Genomic DNA, 23,190 nt, shown 5'->3' on the forward strand with positions numbered 1-23,190 from the left:
CGGCCCATTGTCTGCGCTCTTTTTTTTTCATCTCTTTTTTTTTAGGTCAAATCCTCAGTCCTTCTGTAAGTCGTAACAGGGTATGCGGAACTCACTCTTCTTATAAATATGAAAGGATTCATATTAGGGTTTTTTGCTGTCTTGCCCCTAGCGCCCACACCACTATCCCATCCCTTGAGCGAGGAGAAGAGGGAACTTGTGGAAGGTAGAAAATGAAGACAATCCTGTCGTCCGAGACCATGGACATTCCTGAGGGGGTGAGCATCAAGGTGAAGGCTAAGATGATTGAGGTGCAAGGTCCTCGAGGGACCCTCACCAAGAACTTCAAGCATCTCAACTTGGACTTCCAACTCATTAAGGATGAATCAGGCAAGCAGAAGCTGAAAATTGAATCTTGGTTCGGGGAAAGGAAGACTACCGCAGCGATCCGGACGGCCATTAGCCATGTGGAGAACCTCATCAAGGGAGTCACAAAGGGATACCGCTACAAGATGAGGTTCGTATATGCTCACTTCCCGATCAACGCCAGCATCACCAACGGGAACAAGAGTATTGAGATTCGTAACTTCCTCGGTGAGAAGAAGGTATACTTCTCAAGTACTATATTCGTCTATTCATCGTATTTCATCTCAAGCAATTTCCCCCGTCTGGTTGTTACTTATTTGTTTTGGTTCCTGGATGAGTTTCAGATTTTCTTCTCTTTGGTGCTTGTGGTATATACTGAAACCAGTGTCGTGCATAACCAGTTCTGTTTTAAGTCTTTTTTCCTGCCACGAAATTATCTATGAAGCTCAGTTAAGCCTGGACGTTGGTTTCCCCTGATACGTGTTCTATTCCTATTCGTTTCTATCTGAAGGAATTGAATCAGTTTCTTGAATGGTGGGATTTTGTTTTTCTCAGTGTCATTATTGGTCGTTAACGAAATCGGTCCAAACGCGTTTCTTGGAAAAGAATTGTTTCGTGAGTTTACGATTCGACTGCTCAAGTGATGGTCTTGTCTATTTTCATGTCATCATTTTGATAATTGTGAATTAGGAGAAATTGTATATAACTTGGTTACTCTGGAACCGTCAATTGTGTGTTGTTCACCAAGATAACAATCAAATATATAATTAAATGGCTTGAGAGAAGCAAATGCCTTTTGGCCTCTGATTCACCTCCGTCCACCATAGATTACTTTAAACAAATGACCTCAATTTCTATTGCTTGGATAACCAAGTAAGCTACCTTGTTGACTTGATTAAATTGGCACAAGCACTGCCTCAGCCTAAACTAGGCTCAAAGATGAGCAACACGAACTAAACGCTCCAGTGTGTGGCATGCAGGATCCAGATAGTAGGAACCTATTTTAAAGATCAAACCAGCAAAAAAAAAATTTAGTATAATATTAGCAGGCCAAAACTATACAATGTTTGTAAATAGTTCTAAGTTTATTATTTGCTAGATTTGATTAATAAAAAAATTGTTCCTTTGCTTCTTGAAGTGTAATCCAACTGTGAGTCAAATAGGGTGGTCAATTGAAGGTTGTGTGGTTAAGTGTTCTGTGATGAATGTTGCTAGTGCTCTTCGGGGCCATGCCAAGCTGAAACGCATCAGTTTCCACCGATGCAAATAAGTCACCTGAAAGACCTATTTACAGGAAATAAGCCTCTAGTTGTGTTATGCATGTGATGGGCCTTTGATCCAATGGGTCTTCTCTCTAACTGGCCACTTTAATGGACCTGAAATATGGGAAATATGGGAAATATGTAGGAATACAGGGATTCACTTTGTTATTTTAGATAAATTCCTGTTTTCATTTTTTTATTTTGCGAGTAAGTTCATTTTACTTTTACTAGTTAAGAATTAGTTTAGGCTTTTCATTTCAGTATTTTGAGTCGTACTCTTTTTCATATAAGTTTGTAAGGTGCCACAGTCTTCTATACAAATTTAATAAATGAGGTTGAGGGGGAAATAAATAGTTTAGTGGTGGACCAAAGTATGGTAAGAGGCTGTGGTGAAGACTTACCTTATGTGTCCCTCTCCTCACCCTCTCTTTCTCTTTTCTTTGATTTCTCTCTGCTTCTTTTTCTTAAATTTTACTTTTTTTTTGTTCTGTGATTTTCTACACACCTAAGAACTGATCACGGTTGCTGGACTTGAAGTACCCAATCCTCTTGTAGACTGGCTTACATTGGAAAGGGCAGCCAAATTTAAAGGCTGCTCTCACAATTGACTAGAGGGTGGTACATGGGGAGTGCCTAATGATTATTGCACACAGTCAAAAGGCTGTATTCCCCTTCAGATAACTTGCACCATAAAAAGGAGGAAAGAGAGGGGGGGGGGACCGTGGGGGAGGCAGACTAGACAGGTGCAGGTAGCTTTACCATATTACTCATCCTTAGTCATGTGTATACCATTCCCTCTCCTTGCAAGTTAAGAAATGATTGTCTAAACTGTCATCACAGACCTCTTCCAGTTCTTCCTGAGTCTCTACATCCCACAGAAGTGCCCAAAAACCACACTCACAAACATGAAGAAATGTACAAGTGGCAGTGCCTGGTGATCTATAGCTCATGCCATGAGTAGACTTCCCAAAAGCCCAAATTAGATTCACCATAGTTTGAAAGGGTCAAACTATTATCAACTTTGACAGTCAGTGAACTTAGTTAAAATAGTGGTTCTGCCATCATTGTCAGATGAATGCATCAGGGATTATGTTACTGAGTTTTTTCATGTGTTATTCTATAAGCTTGATCTGTTGAATTTCTCGTGAGTACTGTGTTTTCTTGTCTTAGTTATTATTTCAGGGGATTAATGAGGTACTGATACTATATGACTATGAGTATCGCATTCTCTTGTTTCCGTGTTGTTATTCTTTCTGACCAGATGTTTGCCTTAAATGGTGTTTGTTGTGTACACATTTGTCCTTTTAAGGTTTTTTTGTCTTAAAATAGAATGTGGATTTGTTAGGTGCCTTTTTTCCCCCCCTTATCTTTTCTTTTTGAGTGCGGGGTGTTGGTATTCCAAACTAGATGCATTCATAAAATTTCATCTGCTAGCTTTATGAAGACCCATGGTTTTGATCAGTTTCGACAATGGTGTGGGTATTTGTTTCACTTCTATTTTGTTTTGGGGTATCTGTTTTCTTGGAAGATGCTACACGGTAAGTAAATACATGTGGTGGTTAAGGTTCAGCGCAGCTTATGGTTTTGTCTCTTGGATATCTTTTTGATGATGCATTAGGAGGAGCATGATGGGAGGATATTGTTTAATTAACAATGGTTTGGACTGGAAAATCATATTTGGTGGTTGTGGTTTCCTCTCTTATGTGATGTAAATTGTTTGGTTGTACTAGGTGCGGAAGGTGGACATGCTTGAAGGGGTGAGCATTGTTCGCTCTGAGAAAGTGAAAGATGAACTCGTACTGGATGGGAATGATGTAGAACTTGTCTCCCGATCGGCAGCTTTAATAAATCAGGTACTGCATCCCTCTTCTTCTCCGTCTTGCTTAGTGAATCCTCTTGCCTAAGGAATCTTTCTTGTTTTCTGTGCAACAGAAATGCCATGTTAAGAACAAAGATATAAGAAAATTCCTGGATGGTATTTATGTGAGCGAGAAGGGGACAATGGCTGATGAAGAGTGATTTTGGTATTAGGCATACAATGGCTGATGAAGAGTGATATTGGAATAGGCGTATCTCACCTTTTGTTTATTTTGACCTCCATTTTATTTTTTACGCATTCTCTGGTGCTTCTTCTGTTTCCAGGCATTTCTTGGAGACATTTTATTAGAAGTTTGCATTTCTGAATTTATTAGTTTTTTGGTTTTGGAACTGAATGATGATGTGGTTGGAGATTACGATGGTTTATGTTTCTGACCTAGCATTAGAACAGGAATTGAGTTTTTCTACTTTCTGAAGTGCTGTCTCTAACGTGCACTCTATGGTTGTCGCCTGTCCGTGTGTCAGCTTAACAAGTATACCAGTCAAGTGGTCATTCTCCTGCAATTTTGGAAGCTAAAATTTGATTTTCGGAATGGAGGTTGGTAGTAGCGACCACAAAATCAGAAATATTTGCTGAGTTAGACACCCTGCAGCTGTGCCGCACTATTTGAGGGAGCAGCAAAGTCCGCACTCTCTTTTGTGTTCCGTCAATTCTTGGATTTGCGCAAAATTTAAAATATTCAAACCACACTTTGAAAATGTGGACTCTAAATTCCATCTATTTCAAAAAGTCACCATTGAAAATCTTTGTTGCTCAAAATTAAAAAATTTGATAATTATGAAAAATAACTGATCGTGAAATGAGCAATAGGGTTGATAATATTTTTTCGAGATTTTTTTTGGGGGGGGGGGGGAGATGTACTGGTATCTATTGGTTGGGAATTAGGATTTCATTCTATTAAGGGTAATATCAGAAGATCTGAAAAACTTAAGAGGCAAGGTAATTTACGATTTATAAATTATTTAATGATGACTCATTGACTCTAGGGCTTTTTTGGTTATATGAATTCAGAGAATTGAAATATTTGAATTGACAAATAGAAGATTTAAACTTGTTTGGTTGTATGAATTTTTTTGATTCATTAAATTTATGGATTCAGTTTTTTACACTAAAAACGGATTTATGGGTATGAGGTGAAACCAGGGATTTCATATTTACTATAAAAGTGCTAAACATTTAAACCATGACATCATAGATGTTTTTTTCTAATGAATTTACAAATTTCATTCCAAAGATTAGGCTAACTAAATAGTTAATTTTTTTTTTTGTAGAAACTAAATAAGTTAATTTTATGAACCATAACTTCATACATTTGAATTCTTTAGATTTTTTAAATCTTTCGACTCAAGTAACCAAAAAGGCCTTTACAAAGTCCTGAGTATACGTTGTGCCATTGGGCAAGTTAGAGCCAGAATATTTTGGCCTTGAATCAAGGCCAAGGGCAAGCTTGAGATTATCATTTATCTCATTTTGGCATTAATTTTGTTATTGATTTTGGCAATGATTATAACCTTAATTTAATTTTGTCCTTAATCTTGATTTAATTTTGGCCCTTGTTTTATCCCTGATCTTAATATTAATTTTGGCCTTGATCCTAATATTAAGAGTTATACAAACCTTGATCCAAGCCTTGAATATGACCCTAAGTCATTCTAATCCAATGAGTCAATGTAGATTTATATTATTTTTTCTTTTATTTTTGTCTTTTAATAAAAGTAAATGATTTATTATTGTTATTTTTTTGGTAATATGTTATGATAAAAATAGACTATGTCATTTATTACATCTTACATTCCAAATACATTTATGTAAATAATTTGTTGACTTATTTAGAATTTTTATTTCTCTTGCAGTTGTCATTTGGAAAAAGTAAATGATATATATTTTTATTTTTAATATGTTCCAATAAAAACAGACTAAGTCATTTATTATATCCTACATCCTATTAGATACACTAATGTAAATAATTGTTAACTTACTTTGAATTAAAATTCTAATTTAATTTAATTAGGATTTTTAGAATCAAAATTCAAATTAAATTAAGGTACATTTTAAATGATGTAAATTCAATGTCACATATCATTTCCCTTAACCTAGGCATTCTACTATCAAAATTTCAATTAAACTATTCCAGGTGTTTTTTAACTATCATTACACAAAAAAGTTTAATACTGTGTAATTATGTATATTAGCCTTATACTTTAAATAATAATTCAAATTAATTCAAAATTATTTATGCCCGTAGGTGTAATTTTATAAATTGACAATCCTAATAAGTGTCAATTCGCTAGGTACCGTACTGAATTTCAAAACTTAATATCAAAATCGTATCGTACGTTATGAAAACGGTATTTCTTTTAAAACGATACCATATGTTTCAGTATAAAAAAATGTAAGATTTGGTATATGGTATGATATATGAAAAATGCATTCTTTTAATCTTCTAATTTGTAATGCTGCGACAAATTTTTTTTATTTCATTCTACCTTCAGTTAAACTGAAGTTCTAGCCATCAAAATCGTTCCTAATTTGCAGCTTCGTCTCACCTCCATTTGATCCAAGTGTGAACCAATTACCTGGCTGATTTGTTGCAAACAATAATTACTTTGGATGAATTGTTTCGGACATTTAATGATGTTTCTCCCTATTTAAATACTCTGACTCTTATGTAAATGGAGCTAAGTCATTGAGTGTGGATCATCTCCCCTGAAAGGTAGCGCTCTGTACTCCCTCAACGGCCTTACAACCACAAATTATGTAGAGCTCATGAGTAAAAATTAATAAAATATTAAAATATAAACTCCATCACCCTAGTCTAGTGGGTCCCTTGATAATTCGTGGTCAACAGCAGTCAGAATAGCATAGAGACTTCCCGTTGGGAAAGACAATCCGGACTCCTAGGTCATCCTTAACTTGGCTTTACATTGGTAAGCGTAAGCTACACATACTAATTATTTTCACAAAACACCAAAGATGCGCACTTAATGAACCAAAGACAAATAAGATGCCGAACAAAAGTTGTTCAAATTTCTACCAAAAAAAAAAAGAACAAAAGTTGTTCAAATAAGAAGCCAAAGAGAATAATAATAAAAAATATAAAAATCCTCTTGAGAAGAATTCAACAAGAATAAAAAGAACTTCCTTACCATTGCATTAACATTTCCATGGTAATTAAATAAAGGGTAATTTTCATCTAGACCCCTGAGGTTTGGTCCATGTCATTTTTAATCCAAATAAATTGACACTTTGCATCTGCCTCTCCTAAGGTATTCAATAAGATCAATTAAAGACAATTTGTGATTTTTATTACTAAAATACCCTCACATTTATTCTACCGTAAGATTTTAGACACACGAATCATTCCAATCGGATGAACAAAAATCCATATGAAAAATACACATTTCTAAGTCCCCAGTTCTCTTTCATCTCCTTCATCTTCTTCATCTTCGGTCTGGCGTCGTCGACATCTCTTGCTTTTTTCCTCTTCAACTCCAGCAACAGTTCAACTCCATGGAAGTTCATCCAAGCTTCTTAGGTTTCTGAAGATAGCAAGGATTAGCTGCCATCCTACCGGTTAATTTTCTTCTTTTTTAACTTTATTTCGTCTGCTTTGAGATCTTCGGCAGCATAAACTAACTTGATTTTTTTTCTCTGTTCGCGGAACAGTTCAAATTCTCTCAAACAGAACTCTAAATATAGACCAAACCGATTCCAGAGATCGCCAATCAAACACCAACTGATTACAGTCAGCCTAAAAGAGATTGCCAGATCAAATCCTAAAATGAACCGTGTAAGAGAATCCATAAAACACTGAACTAGAACTATGTAAAAACCCTAATAAAAAAAAGTCTGTCAAAATCCAACAAATCTACTCGTGCTGTCAAATGCTTTTAATTTTAGAAAAAGGAAAAGTCGATTACTGTTGGGGTAATTGTATTACAAATTCTATAAAATACAAAAAATGAAACTACAACACAATTGAAAGATGAAGATCTTTAGCAAATCCGGAGAGCTTGAAGTTGCAACCCAACGAACCATCGATCGATGAGGTTAAGTCACACCTTGAGTGTTGTCTTTAAGGTAATTGATGCACCCTACTACCAAGGGTTCTTCGCACCACCACCTCCAAGATAAAGCAACCTCCAACTAGAAGATGAGGTAGTTCTTCTAGTCCCTTCAAGGAGCCAAAAGATAGAGCACAACACTTAGACAACACAATAAATAAATGAACTTTGTAAAACAAATAATGTGAATGAGAAGTGTCTCTATTTGCACATCACATGCAAGGAAAGTTTGGGTTTATATAGGCCCAAACCTCACCTTATATCCCTTAGGATTCTTAAAGCAATGAATTGGAGAATCAATGGCTTGTCCCTCCTCCACTAATGAAAATAAACCAAATTGACCTAACCTCCCCACTACTAGGAGAAGTAACTCTCATATTCACTTCTTTGGAATGAATTGGATTTAATCCATTCAAAGACCTTAACCCCACTCATGGTAATGACCATGAATGGTCAAGAATTTGAAATGAGAAATTCCATCATTCAACTCTCTATAGTCGAAACACATCCTCATACTTCTATCCTTCTTCTTCACGAACAACACCGGAGCTCCTCTAGGAGATACACTAGGTTGGATGAAATCTCTCCCTAGTAACTCTTTTAGTTGGCCTTAAAGTTCTTTCAACTCCATCAGTGCCATCCTGTATGGTGCTTTGGATACAGGTGCAGCTCCGGGTACCAGTTCAATGATAACCTTTAACTCCCTTCCTGGGGTGTTCCAGGTAATTTGCCAGGAAAACATCCTTGAAGTTCTTCACCACTTCAATGTCTTCAATGTCTTCAATGGACTTCACTTCCTTCTTTTCTTATGGAAGCCCGTAGTTTAGCACCCCCACTAGTTCCTTTATCTAGAGTGCCACCACTATAGTCTTCTCCACGATGTTTTCCCACATCACCAGGAACTCGAAAACAAGGCCATCAACGGAATGAAATCGAACTTTCCCCATCAAGACATGAGATGGCTGCTTTGTGAGCTGCCAGCCAATCCATGCCAAATATTACACTAAAATCTTTCATATCCAACTTCACAAGTGCATGAGTCCAATACATCCATCTCTAGTATTTAACCTCAAGCCAACCATCCATTTGAGCTTAAGGCAAACATAAATACCAATTGAAGTGCTTTAAAGGTCCCCCCCAAAAAAAATATTTTATTTATTTATTTTTTTTTTCTTCTACTTCAAGGGGTCTCTGGAATAAGGGGCCAAGGAAAAAGAAACTTCAAAATTTTTTTTACTTAATTAAATTTTTTTTTTTTAAAGGGGACTAGGGGTTTTTGAAATTAGATGCCCCAAAAAAGAATTTCAATTCAAAAATTTTTTTTTTTAAAAGGAGACCGGGAGGGTCAATGAAATCAGGGGCCCAAAAGGAAAAGAAAAGAAATTTTTTTTTTTTAAATCCCGGGCAAGGGGTCGGGCCGGTCGCACGTCAGACTGCCCGTCTGACCGGGGGTTCCCTGTTTCTGGTAAACATTTTGTTTACCAGAGACAAGGGCCACGCAATCCAACCTGACCTTCCACAGAGAGATGGATGGAGAGCACGACACTAGGCTAGTGATTGAGAGCCGGGTGAAGACCACAGACATACGCTTCACCACAGAGGAGCTGGCTCACATCCTAGACGTGCCGTGCCATACATCCACGGCGATAAGAGATGGTTCGAGCCGGGGGCTGAGTCAGACGATGTCATACACTGGGAGGAGAGAGCTCTCGTCTTCTCGAGCATTTGCCCACAGGAGTGCAGCGGGGTAGAGTCAGTGACTGAGCTGTATCCCTCATGCAGGATCATCTCCAGGATCATAGCACGGAACTTGCTGCCTAAGGCAGGTCATCAGAGTGAGATTTCACTCATGCAGGCTATGATGACCTTTTTAGTGTACACCCGCTACCAGGTAGACTTGGCTTACATAATCCAAAATGCCATGATCTACCGAGTGACACATCCGGGGGGAGCAAACCTTGGATACGGGCGGCTTCTGACACGGATCTTGAGCACTTCGGGGTCGACTTCGAGGGAGAGGAGGCTATCCCAGTTGGGCATGGCGGTATGATAGGGTACAGATTGGTCGCTCAGATGCACTTAACGGGCGGACCAAACTCACCAGAGATGCCAGCCGAGCAGGAGGACATGGATGTAGAGACTGATGATGAGGATCATGCAGACTCGCCACCACCTTCCCAGTTCGAGACAGGAGGCACATCCGAGACTCAGGATACTTCGGAGATCGCACCACCTTGGGCTAGGGGTCTGTTCACTCGGATGGACCAGTTCGAGTAGGGGCAGGTAGAGATGAGGGGCCAGGATAGCGAGTGCCTTGACATACTCCGCCATATGAGACTAGCTCCACCACCACAGCAGTAGATAGGTCTAGGTTTTGATTCACTTTGATTCAGTACTGACCTTGGGGTTTAGATATGTTTATTGTAGTTTTTATTCAGCACATGTTCATTCCCTAACATTTTGTAAAGCGTAGAGTACGCTCCAAGTTATGTAAAGCTTTATCTTATTAATGAAACACAGTTATGTTTATTGCACTTGTATTATTGTCTCTTATGCATTTTCTTGATAATTACAATGTGAGAATGTATTTCACTTGACTTATTGTAAGTTATTCAAAATAAGATCCACTTACTTTATCAATTTGTTTCTAACAAAAGATGTTTTATTACTCACTCTAATTCTTTTGAGTCACTTCTGAATCTATGACTCAGATTGCTCATCTAACACTTGTATTAATTATTATTGACTTCGTAAAACCAACGCTCTGATACCACTCTGTCACACCCCACCCGTCGGTCTCGGTTACCCGCCCGACAACCTGTGGGTGCGATCCGTCACAAAATCCAAGGTTTTAGTCTATCAACAATATTTAAGACAAATACAGATAATCATGAGCAAAGAATATTCAATAACTGAATTAAATGAATTACGGAAGCCCAAAATGCTCCAATATCAAAGGAAAGAAATAAAGAATAAAACAAAAATGATGGCAGTGGAATAAAAGTATTTATATCAGTTTCTTTCCAGTTTGTTTCTCTAAGTCAATGAACTTAGACTACAGTTTAATAAGGTGAGGGATTCTCCAATTCTTTTCCAGTCTCAGTGCGAACTGCCTGACCACCTTTCGCCTCTGACCATCAACCGGTGCGATAAGCGCACTCCATGCACCCGCAGAACTCCCGCACATGCTATTTCCATCTCCCATTTGGCGGTGCCACATCTTCTTCAAACGGGATGGTTCCTTCATAGGGAACCAGCCCATCTTCAGATACAAATCCTTCTTCTGTATAGGCTAAAAACATACAAAGAATAAAGGAATGAGTTCTAAAGAACTCCGTAAGGAACAATCATATATCTCATCCATCATCCAAAAATGCCATGATACAACAGTAATATGAATGAATGCAAAACATGAATGATGCTATGATTTCTAACTATGCAAGTCTCTAATAGCTGACATGCTTTAAGATAAACACCAGCCCTCCTCTGGGTAAGTCTCATCACTCTGATCCGGCAATGACTGGTTACCTCTGTAGGGATCCAGGGAAAAAGGGAAAGTCCACACCTGGCTCACAAACCATGGTTAGGGGGTTAAGTCCACACTCTCTCACCACGACCATTGGTAATGAGTACTGGTGCATGTCTGGGTTTCTAATCCAACGCAAGGTCATAATGGTTACATGTCTACATGAAGTCTAGATACATCCCCTATGGCACCAACCAACTCGGTTCAGTATCTTTCGCAACCTAGGAGTAAGAATCCTCACGGACTGGCTACCTTTGTTGGACTCTACTCTTTAACCCTATGGTCATCCACATATCATTGGGGCGGATGCTCTCATGATTCCTCACGACACCCGGTCTGGTCCTTGGACATCCATGAGCCCAACCCTAACATATGCAACCCTACCATTTCATGACCAACAGTGGACCACCAAGTCTTATCACTGTCATCACGAGTCACTCGGTTTCAATCCCCCTACCGAAAGGGTAGTAGCATGTGGGGTACCTAGCCATGCAATCTAGACTCATCCTAACAATGTCATCAATTAGTCATGATAGTGCTGAAGGTATCAGCAGGCATGTGTCCCATTCCACAGCCTCCTGATAACATCAGCCAAGATATCCCAAAAGGAACACCTCAACTATCATAATCATATACCAATTACCATAATCATATAACATTCACAATTCACCAGGTAATTATGAAATCAAAGCAAACAGCAGCAGTATATTAGAAATAAATACAACTACAGCAGCATATAACAATAGGAATTAAGACTAACAACTAACAGATTAACATGTTCAAGTATATGTAGATAGATAAGATAGACTGTTCTTACTTGCATATAACTGAAACGTCTGTAAAATGGAATCCAGTAACTATTAGTAGACTTTTCTTTTAAACAAGTAATCACCTAAACACAGGGGTTATTAGAATATATAAGTCACATAAATCAATTTGAATCGGAACCGAAATCCAATTGGTCATTTGTTTACACCGGTCGTTTTGCCGCCGGTCGCTTAGGTTAAGCGACCGCCACTAGTGACCGCCCCAAAAACAGTGAGTTTCAAATCCGAAACTCAGGCTTCTGATTACTCGATTTCAATCCGGTTTTCGAGTAATCTCATCCTAAGTCTCGAATTAAACACTCCCTAAGCCAAAAGGGTAAGAGAGAATAATCCACTATCATCAATAGATTACCCCTAACCCTCTCCTTGATTGGATTTACCATCTCACGGAAGTAGGGTTCCATTTACGGTTATTCCATCTCAAGTAGATTAATAAAGAGGGTAAAGAATATCCAAGGGGTAATCACAAAGACGAGGGAAAAAGGGTAAAACCAATCTAACGGAGAAAAGAGAGTAGAGAACAAAGGGTTAGTTCAATACCTCGCACCAGAAAGCTAGAGAAGAAGAGAACTGATCTTCCAAGCCACTGTCAGTACTCCAGAGACTCTTTCGGATCTTCCCCATAGCCGTCTAAACTCCCAAATAAGCAACCACGAATAAAGTAATCGTTAATGAGACGGAGGTTGCCTTTTATAGAAGTCTGGGGGCAAAGTAGGGCAAAATCTCCAAAAACAGACCGGGCGGTCGCTTGGGCCGGTCGCTTAGGTTAAGCGACCGCCACTAGTAACCGCCCCCATGTAATTTGCCATACAAGGGTGCTTTTACTAGGGGCTGATACCCAAGGCCAACCTAGCCCTAAACAAGAGATGGGGGAGATCTTACCTTCATTCCGGACATCTCTGAACAACATCTGACTTCCGGAAATCCCCGCTCCAGCCAAGACAGACTCTTCAGATAAAGGATCCAGATCCATGGGTCCTGGGTATGGATCATGGGCTTCAATCTGGATACTCCACAAGTTCACCCGACTAGACCTTCGGGTTCTCGGACCTGGAATACGGATCTCGGGTTAGAAATACGGGGGGTATTACAGGAACGACCATATCCATTTAGCACAATAATTTAATCAAAATTTTCAAATAACTTAATAACAAAAGTCAAGGAAGAATCTCAGAAAAATCACAAAGAGCATCAGAGTGCAGAAAGATACTAATAAAATAATTAATCAAAATTGAAATGAGGCGGAAACCCATTCTACAATAACAACGGAAGGTAGATCGAGATAAGGTGTAGGTTACAACCAGTTCTAAAAAGAACGGAAAGGAAAGATAAATAACTAAATTACAGATTCTTCTACCTTATACAATATTTCCTAAATAACAAAATTATAAGAAACTAAGCCAGGCCACATTTGCTCATGACAAAATCAGTCTTGGACTGCTAATCTTTATCAATGTATTCACCGCCACCAGTGTGGTACAAGTCACCAACTTGGTCTTCAGAGTGTTGACTGTCACAGTCAACAGTAGTAGTACCTACAGAAAAGTCTAACAAAATATGTTGCAAAAAGGAGTGAGTTCAAAAGAACTCAGCAAGGTAGTCATTCCATAAAACATAAGCCATATGATACAAGCCATAACATGATGCAATATGATATGAAACACATGATGCAAGTATGGTTCTAACTCTATGAATGCTGGTCTCTAAGACATGCTTTAGGTCATAGCACCATACTTCTTTGGGTAGGTCTCAATCACTCAAGCTGGTGGGAATTGGGTCCTGAAACCTTCTGGACAACCTTGGCTGGGGTTTCGGTCACCGCTCTCTCACATCACCATTTGGTCTAAGTATTGGCGCATGTCAAGGTAAAGCCTATCTCAATGCAAGTAATCTACTCAGTCATATCATGTCAGATCCAGATACGTCCATTCCTCGCCCCCACCGATCCTTTCCGGTATCCTTCACACTAGAGTCAGCGTAATCTCGGATTACGGACTCAACCCTATTGGTCATCCACAAATAGTAAACGGGAAGCTCTCACGTCCTCTCACGGGTTGGTTACCGGTCTTGAGCTCCCGTGAGCCCAAGTCTAGCTATTTGCAACCCTACTAATAAATGGCCTCTTTCAGGTATCCGCAATATGGTTTATGTTCTCTCACGAGGTGGTTACCGGTCTTGAGCGCCCATCAAACCATACCCTACCACGAGTCGTTCGGTCTCAATGCCCTTCCGATTCGGGTCTGATATGACAAGGATAATCCTAGCCATACAACTAGACAATCCTATGTATGTCATCCAATAACCCGGGAAAGTGTCGATGGGCACCTTCGGAGAACATCCCATACTATTCCCTTCGATGCCCAAGGACAGAAGGGTCAATAGAACACTCCCCAATCCCAAGTTATACCTAAGCAACCACATACTCAAGTCCAACATCTCACATACATTTGATACATCATCATAATAGAAGTTCAGTCATAACATTGAAATGATATCATAAGTATAAGTGGCAATAATAATCAATGATTATAACAAGAGTATATGAAATCACATTGCTACTATTCTAAAGCAAGTATAACAGTCCTATGATATTCAAAAGTAATAAAGAGACCATGTTCACTAAGTTATGAAAATCAAGGCTTAAGCACATAGCCTATGTATTTATGGTGATAACCATCCTTACCTTAATCGAGTCGAAACTAATCCCAAAGATCACTTAGAATAGCCCAAAAGTCAGTGTTTGTACCCTAGACAACACACAAGTAACATCAGAGAAGAAAGCAATCGAATCGGGAGTCAAAAGGATCAATTCGGCTGAGTACAGAGGTGATCTCATGTCTTGGTTGACTGGCTGGTCGACTGTCAGTCGACCAAGACTTGTTATCCTCAGGGCAGAATTGAAACTTGGTCCGAAACTAACCTTCCGGTGCTCCGATCGACACGAAATTTGGAGGGCATGTTTATAACAGTAAGAGGATACTACACACTAATTTTCATGATGATCCAACGGTCCAATCAGAAATGCCCAATTTGAAATCTTAAGTTCTATATGTTACTTATCAAGAATTAAATTGGAATTGATAGAAATTGTAAAGGATGATGGGAATCAATCAAATGAATGTTAAGAATCAAGTTAGAAGCTTAATTTCATTATAGTCTAAGCTTAACATGCATCTACATATCAGATTTGAATCAAAATAGGTTAAATTGAAGAGAATCAAAGTGATGGAGTGCAATTAATCTCAATTGAATCATAACATAGCATGAGTGGGGAAGGATCAAGGAATTGAAAGGGGGAAACTCATGGTTAAGTGTTTGCAATGTTGCAGCACTTCAGCCATGGTTTTAAGATCATCAATTGATAGAAAAAATGAATAGATTAGAAGAAGAATAGAAGAAATCATACATTGAGTTGATGATTAAGGTGCAACACAAATGATTGGAGTCAAAGATCTTCAAAGACACCAAGAAAAGCCCAAGAGAGTGTCCAACCTCGTTCTCTGGAGTGCCAAAGCTTAGTTTAGGTCCTCATTCATGAGTTCCAAAAAAGGTAGGGGCAAAATGGGAAGTGATTTAGTGAATATTAGAATTCCATTACTCTTGGTCGACTGGCTGGTTGATTGTCAGTCGACCAAGCAGTCGACCAAGACATGAACAACAACTTCGGACAGGGATTCGGAGGGCTATACTGGGTCAAATTGAGTGAGGTTTTCTCCTACAAGTCAATCAAGAAGTCTAGTTTCCATAAATACCTTTGGATCAAGCATTGGAGCTCATTAGTTGCTTCAACTAATTCAATCTTCTTCGATGCGCAGGCAGGTGGTGGTTATGTTTATCATATCCATTATGTTTTTTTGGTTCTGGGGTTGTCACAACTAGGTTTCTGAGGGTTTATTGGGCTCGGCCCATCCCTTAGTTCTTGTTTTTTTCTTTTTGTTCGGTGTTTGTGTATGTGTTTTATTTCAATTATGAGTGAAATGTTTGAACTTTTGACCAAAAAAATAGAGCTTATTCCACTAGAGTGCTCATTCTCTCCAAATATGCAGAGTAAAATAAAATGACAGCTTGAAGACCAGAGGGCCCGACGCTTAACCAAAAGGAAGAAAAAAAAACAGGGCACAACGGGAAAGACAAAGCTTTTCCTTCATCCACCTATATAGTTTTTAAGAATATGGTGTAGGGGTATAAATTTCAATAGTATGGGTGACAATAGACTGGTAATTTAATTTGTGTTATTTCAATTGAAAATACTATAGTCATTTCATCTTACACCTTTGGAACAATGCTAATTTCAATGATGCCTAGACATAATAGTTAGGAAAATTTTGAAGGATAATCAAAATAAATAGTGACACCCCAAATGTCTTTAAATTTGCAATACAATCTATTAGGGCCTGTTTGGTTACATGAATTCAGAGATTTCAAATCTCTGGATTCATGAATCTGAGAATTATACCCGTTTGGTTGTAAAAATCTCTAGATTCATGAAATCTAGAGATTCACATTTTTACACTAAAAATGTGAATCTGTAGATTTATGGGTAAGGGGTGAAATCCAGAGATTTCAAAAAAGCTATACATTTGCACATTCACAAAAATCACGTCGATCAAATAGTTTTTTAGGATGAATCCACTGATTTCATTCCACAACCAAACACCTAATTTTACAAATTATAACTCCATAGATTTGAAATCTATAGATTTGAAATTTCTAAATATTTGAAATCTTCAAACTTATGTTACCAAACAGGCCCTTAGCAAATTCCATTAAGTCAGGGTTAGACAATTTCATGATTTCTAAATTACCCTTGGTATCTTGAGACTTTACAGTTAGGTGTTTACCAATCTTCTTCATCAAATTTTAAAAAGCTCCAACCTTGGAGGCACTAAGATCCGTCAACAACTCTAAATATTTCTCTGGTCTAAATGTTTAAGAGACCTTGAAGACCCCAACGTGTTAACTAATTGTGGGTGTTTGGGAAAATGTCAACCTGGATTTGTTATAGTTGATATTATTGCTTGAAACTCGACAGAATAAATTTAGCAAAACCTTGATCGAGTAAATCTTCTCCACATGCATCTCTAAAAAAAAAATCAATGAGTCATCCAAAAAAAAAAGTGAAATAGAATGACTTCGATTCTTCATCCCTGGTATTCACCCTGTTGAAGTAGAAAATGAGAGCATGCAAACGATGACAAATAAAGTTGAAGATGTGGGATCAATGATGATACCCCTACCCAACATGATACTATGATAGTTCCGTGAGTAGCACCATTAATCAATATTTCACAAGTGCTTAAATGTTAAGTATTTTGGTAAATAAGAGTAATAAGGTTATTCAAATGAAAGTGACTTTTTTCCCTCCCCATTTTTTTGCTGAAAAATTAAATTACTTAAAACGAAAATGAAATTACACAATCTATGTAAATTTTTCTTTTTCGTTGTTGTTGGTAACCATTTGCGTTTTTCTTGAAAATGTTATTTTTAATAATAAAAAAACAAAATCCAGCTCAGAGGAAAAATTCGTATCTGAACTCTGAAGTCGGCCATACTGAAATGCAAAAAGAAAGGTTACCCAAAAAAAAAAAAAAAAAAAAAAAAAAAAAAAAGGGGGCCAAAACCTTGGAGGGAAGAGAAGGGTTTTTATCTTCCTCCCCACGCAAGTCGAGGGGACTCCGTCTCGCCAACGGCCGAATTCCCTGAGAAGTAAATTAGAAGAGGAGACTGAAGTCATTGCGAGCTTAGGTTGAATAGGTTCCATCGTTCCAAAAACTGGAGTAAACGGAAGGAGTAGACGCATAGAATAGAGGTGCAGAAAGAAAGAGGAAATGTGGAAACTGAATTTTACGAACACTTTGAAACTGAGATCTTTGAATGACTTCCGCGAAGCGGCTGCGACAGGCATAAGAGAGTTTTCATCGGCATCTTCGTCTTCACTACTTGTCAGAAGATTGCCGGTACTCTCGAGCCGATCCTCACTATACCAATCCCAATCTGAAATATCGATCCCTTTCGGCATCTCCATCCGAAACTTCCGAAGCGGTCGACATCATCAGGACGATCTTAGTTCCAGGTTAGCTGCTTTGTTTCCTAAAACTCCTTTTTTCGCATCTCAAGTGGTATTCTTTCTTGTCGTTCAAAATAGCTTCGCTTTTACTGTATAATAATTAACAAAGACCCATCTCCGCGGCGCTATCTTGTCTTTCTTAATTTCACGGAATTCAAAAGAGCAGATATGAAGTGTCTCCACCAACCAATTGGGGCATCCGAATCGTCCCCGAGAAGAAGGCTTACGTTATTGAACGGTTCGGGAAGTATCTGAAGACCCTTGATTCAGGAATTCACCTGCTGATACCGTTTGTTGATCGAATCGCATATGTGCATTCCCTCAAGGAAGAAGCCATTGCAATACCGGACCAGTCTGCTATTACAAAGGATAATGTCAGCATATTAATAGATGGGGTTCTTTATGTCAAGGTGCCTTTCTTCTCTGTTCTGTCTGCCGCTTCTTCAATTTATTAGTCATGGCTTATCTCTGAGACGCCATTTTGTCTTGTTTGCAGATTATGGACCCATTTCTGGCATCCTATGGTGTCGAAAACCCGCTTTTTGCTGTAATTCAGCTCGCTCAGACGACCATGCGAAGTGAGCTGGGTAAGATTACGTTGGACAAAACTTTTGAGGAGAGGGATACCCTGAATGAGAACATCGTGGTGAGTTCCAGTACTATCTACCTGATTTTTCCATTCTCCGTCCCTCATCCTGTTTAACGGAACAGTTTGATATTTGATGGCTGTCTTTAGTCTATATAAGCTGTTGTAAATAGGATAATGATAATATGAGAAGAATCAGATTTCATGTTAATGAATTTCTCTCTATCTCTCTCGCTTCCGAACCTCATTCAAAATTGACCAAGTTTCTTATGGGAGCAACCCTTCCCTAAGCGGCTCTCAACGGTAAAAGGGAGGCCTTGGCCTATAGTGCACCCCATTTTATTCTGTTGGCTCGCCCAAACCTTGAGATGGTGCGTTTCAATAGTAACTAGGGGAGCAAGACAATGTGCGTTGGAAAATTCTCATTTGCTGTCCTATTAGCATGTCAACATGACTTGGCTTGGTTCAGTTCAGCTTGGCTTAGACCGCTTGGCACGCCCACTTACGTGTGTGTGAAAATGGACCCAAACTATATGGAGAAGTCAGGGTAGTGAGCATTTCTGTCTGGTACCCTATCCTTGTCGTTCAACCCTCACTTCTCTCCCAAACCAATGTGGGATGAAAGTTCCCACTTCTTTGCATTGCTAGAAGTGACATTGAGAAGTCTTGTTGTGAGAGAAAAACATAGTAAAACATTTTGAAAGGGGCATGTTGGAACTTACTTAGTCCATGAAAATTTTTTTGGCCGAAACATGCCGGAATTTTGCAGGAATCTTGGTTTCCTGCAGAACCAAGACAAAATTTGTGGATAAAAAAAGAGAGTGATGAACTCGGATTGAGTTGGTCAAAATTTAAACTGAAACGGAAAAGCCGCATCTTTTTATCATAAGTTCCTTTTTTTTTTTTTAATTATATTATGAGTTTTGCAAATTATCAATTGTTTCTACATTGGTTCTTGCTCATGGCTTGGGTACAGCGCCGTTGGCATGGAGATTCAGAGAAGTGTTGTTCCCTACTTTACCCTTTGACCTCTCAAGCCTTACTTATTCTCTGTCTTTCACCCCTCGACCTTCATCTGCTGCCCCGAATTCTTTAGTGTCATCTCCAAACTTATTCTCATCAGTACTTCTCCCAGGTGAGTACATCAGAAAGAAAGACTTGTGGGCTTTTACAAATTGAAAATTGAAATTTTGCAGGTTCTTGTCTTCTTGAATGACAGAGATTATCCTGGGGGATTTGAAACGAGGAGATAGAGAAGGTTTTCATGGTGATGGAAGGCATGTAGTCTTTTACAAAGAAGATTCAGTCTAAAAAATCAGAGGCAACCTAAAAGAGGGTAAGTAGATTGACCAGACCGCCAAGAACTTAGGCTAGTGTGTACGCAAATAGTGTCGAAATCTGTCAAAATTGACTACAGAAATACCTGGTTTTGGCCCTTCTCGCCAAAATACTGGCCATCTCTTGGTTACGAGGCTGATAAGCCGGCCTCAAAGTCAAGATTTCGAACCTTGGTTATTTCATAGATTAATTTTTTTCAAAAGTTTCTAACACATCGATTAACCAAAACAGAGTAATTGAGTGCATTAGATCAATGGGACCTCTTGTTGCAGACGTCTTTGGACGTGAATCCATACTAGATCCCGTAATTGCACTATGAAGTTGGGTAAAGTCAAATTTATTGCACCTTTAGCTAATTAACTCACCATCTACACCCCATCATCCAACTTATTAATTATTATGCCCCTTTTCTTAGTAAGGAGTAAGGACATTGTGGCCTTGTCGTCATCTCAGTTTCGTGTATGTTCAGAGAATAGCCATAACAACCTTAAAAATTCTCATGGGAGGCAATTTCACCTGGTGCAGAACAGGTTTGTGGACTCAAATATGAGTCCATAGATTGAGAAATTAGTTTAGGAAGGTATAGTAGTGATAAATTCCCAACATACATGCACAAAGTTAGGTCTAGCAACAGCTATGAATAAGGAGAATGGACTGCAGGACTTCACAGTTCTTGGCCATACTCGCAAATGTGCTGATATGTAGCAATGATAAGCTTTTTCCAGGCGCTACTTGCTGGAGATCAGCCTGGTGTCTCTGGTAAAACTGCCCTTGCCTCCTTCCTTTTGGAACCCTTTTAAACATGTGATCTCTATTGCTAGCCTTTGTATGTGGCCTTCTGCCTTCCTTATACCTTGTGGGCATGCTAGTGTATGCCGTGCCCCCTTATTGTGCCATTGCTTGAACCCAGCTGCTAATTAATTCAATGTGTTTGCTCTCCTCTACTTTTGGTAGACCCTGCATGAGGTTAAGTTTTCCCTGTTTGCTTACATGAGATATGAGACATCCTCTTACTGTTAGACCTTGCTATGTGCCCTTTTTTCTTGTGTTGAGATTGTCTGTTTATTGCATTAGATACCCCTCTTTTCATTCCATCCTATAAGGGGGGAAAAAAAGAAGAAGAAGAAAGGTTCTACCCAGTGGAAAAGGCTCTTGCATTTACAGTGTCTGGAGAAAGTTGCGAGTGGCGCACTAGTCAAGTGCTCACATATTTTGATAGTTTTCTTAGTGTGTCAGGTAGGCTATGGAAACCACTTATTTTATCCAGCCAATTATCTTGTGTGTATCCTATTTTATGAGTGCTTTACTATTACAGAGTCATGTCCTACAGACATTTCCTAGGTATCCTTTATACGTGTAGCACTGTATTGCTGCCTGGATGTGGTAGCAAATAGCTAAAAGGTCCTCTCATATAGTGGACAAGTGCAAGCTAGGAATCTTATAAAAAACTGTAGGTTTAGACTAGCTTCTTGGAACATAGGATCTTTAATTGGTAAGAGTCTTGAGTTGGTACGCATCATGAGGAGAAGAAGGACATATTACCTATATTCAAGAGGCTTGATGAAAGGGTTAAAAGCTAAGACATTGGTTGAACTCTGATTATGGGCATAATTGTCATGGCGTTTAGGCAATTCAAGACAGTTGAGGGAGGGAAAAAGTGAGGTGCACCAGGCACGTAGCTGCAGCAAAGCACTTTGATGCCAAGGTGTCGCCTAGGTGATGCCCACATTTATGATTGTGCGAGACCAAATTAATAGAGTTTGAGTGGGTGTAATAGTGAATAAAGATCTGAAGCATCATGTGGTAGGTATTGAAAGATTGGAGGTTGGATTATCGCTATCAAGCTTGTGTTGGAGAAAGATGATGTAATGTGAACACAAAAAGGAGGCCCACCAAAAGCCGCAGGGGGGCTTAGTACTTCGTGGGCTACGTGCACCCCTCTAGGAGTAACTTTGACCTTTCGAGGTTTTTTTTCTTTTATTTGGTTGTTTGTTTCAGATTGGGATTCTAATTTGATTTAAGAGTCCCAATTAAAGTGTCTTGGTTGGCAGGATAAGTTTCTTATCTTGATAGAGTTAGTTGGATTAGGAGGTTTCTTACTTTAGTTTCCTCAATCAGTGAGGATTAGAGTTCGATTTTGTTTCAAAGTTTGTAAAGGCTATAAATTCTCAAGCCTCACACAGAAATTTTCAGTTCTGAATGAATAAAGATATTGAGAGTTTGCACCCGAGGAGGTTATGGTGGCGTTCCTTTGAAGGGGACCATGTGGTTGTCTATTTTGCTATTCTTCATCAACTTCTATAGTTTCCTCACTCAGTCCCAGCAATTCAGCATCGATTCCAGCTAGCTACAGCAACATACAGTCTGCAAAGTTCATCCCATAACTCTCTCCATGTAATCCCAGCCTTCCCAAACCCATTGCAGCTCCCTCTCCCGTGCTCTATTTTCTCTGCAAGTCCCAATATTCCTCCCCGGGCCATTACACACCTCTAGACCCCCTTCCCCTCCCCTGTAGAGAGACCTCTTACCTCTCCCCCACCCTCCTGCGACCCCTCTGGATTCAATTCCCCATGCCCCCAACTCTTTGATGTCCCCTAAAACCCTCTCCCTCCTCTTGGGTGCTCTGTTTTGGCGGCAAAAAAGAAAACATAAAAAAAAATACAAAAAGAGAAGGAAAAAGAAGAAAAACAGAAAAGAAAGAATGAGAGGAGGAAACTAATGAAAAAAAACAGAAAATAAAGAATTCAAGGAAAGGGAGAGTTTTGGAAAAACCCCAAACACTTCCCTAGAATTTGACCCAACCCTGTAATTATTTCCTTCTCATCCCATAGGAGTTTTCGAATGCTCCCACAATCCCATGGATTTTCCTTAGATCAACAAAATTTCACCCTTTTGGATGTTCCCATGGCCTTTCAAAATTACCCAATTCGAACCCAAAACCCTAGATTTACCCAAAATAAAGAAATTCTGAAGTTTCAGGGATTCCATCCTCCTTAGTTTACATCATGTTGTCAACATTATTGGCACTTATAAACCCCGGGTAAATCCAGCAAATGGAGAAGTAGGCTGTGCTGTAAAAGTACCTTCACCTTACCCTAATTCCCTTTTCCCTGGTTAATACTCTACCATCCTTAAGAGTCAAGACATCTAACATGGTCAAAACCTCAACTCCTCCTTTCCCTTACTTTAGCTATCCTATAGGTAGATTTTCTCCCTTTGTAATCAAATTTAAAAGCTTTATATTTCTTCACCCTTGCTTTCTGACGCAATCTTTTGGCTCTACCGTTTTTAAGTCC

The 23,190-nt window shown here is 39.0% G+C and overlaps 2 protein-coding genes across 3 annotated transcripts in view; both read left to right on the forward strand.

The window, feature by feature from the left end:
- Positions 1 to 120: 120 nt before the first annotated feature.
- On the forward strand, positions 121 to 3,892 carry LOC149013971 (large ribosomal subunit protein uL6-like). Its single transcript, XM_089159543.1, has 3 exons — positions 121 to 584; positions 3,338 to 3,460; positions 3,540 to 3,892. Exons 1-3 carry the CDS (start codon positions 213 to 215, stop codon positions 3,624 to 3,626), a joined length of 582 nt encoding a protein of 193 aa, XP_089015669.1. The 5' UTR covers positions 121 to 212; the 3' UTR covers positions 3,627 to 3,892.
- Positions 3,893 to 17,511: 13,619 nt separating this feature from the next.
- The window catches only part of LOC149013972 (uncharacterized), a 51,634-nt gene continuing 45,955 nt past the window's right edge, over positions 17,512 to 23,190 (forward strand). For both annotated transcript variants that reach the window (XR_016173906.1, XM_089158097.1), the window contains exons 1-3: positions 17,512 to 17,976; positions 18,137 to 18,380; positions 18,467 to 18,616. Coding sequence is in view for 1 of the 2 variants with exons in the window: in XM_089158097.1 (XP_089014223.1) it covers positions 17,732 to 17,976; positions 18,137 to 18,380; positions 18,467 to 18,616 (639 nt within the window). In the remaining variant the exon portion in view is untranslated. The remainder of the gene's footprint in view (positions 17,977 to 18,136; positions 18,381 to 18,466; positions 18,617 to 23,190) is intronic.

The sequence above is a fragment of the Hakea prostrata genome, chromosome 6, assembly GCF_041222555.1.
Source record: "Hakea prostrata isolate BN-2017 chromosome 6, UWA_Hpros_2, whole genome shotgun sequence".
In the NCBI taxonomy this organism is placed as follows: domain Eukaryota; kingdom Viridiplantae; phylum Streptophyta; class Magnoliopsida; order Proteales; family Proteaceae; genus Hakea; species Hakea prostrata.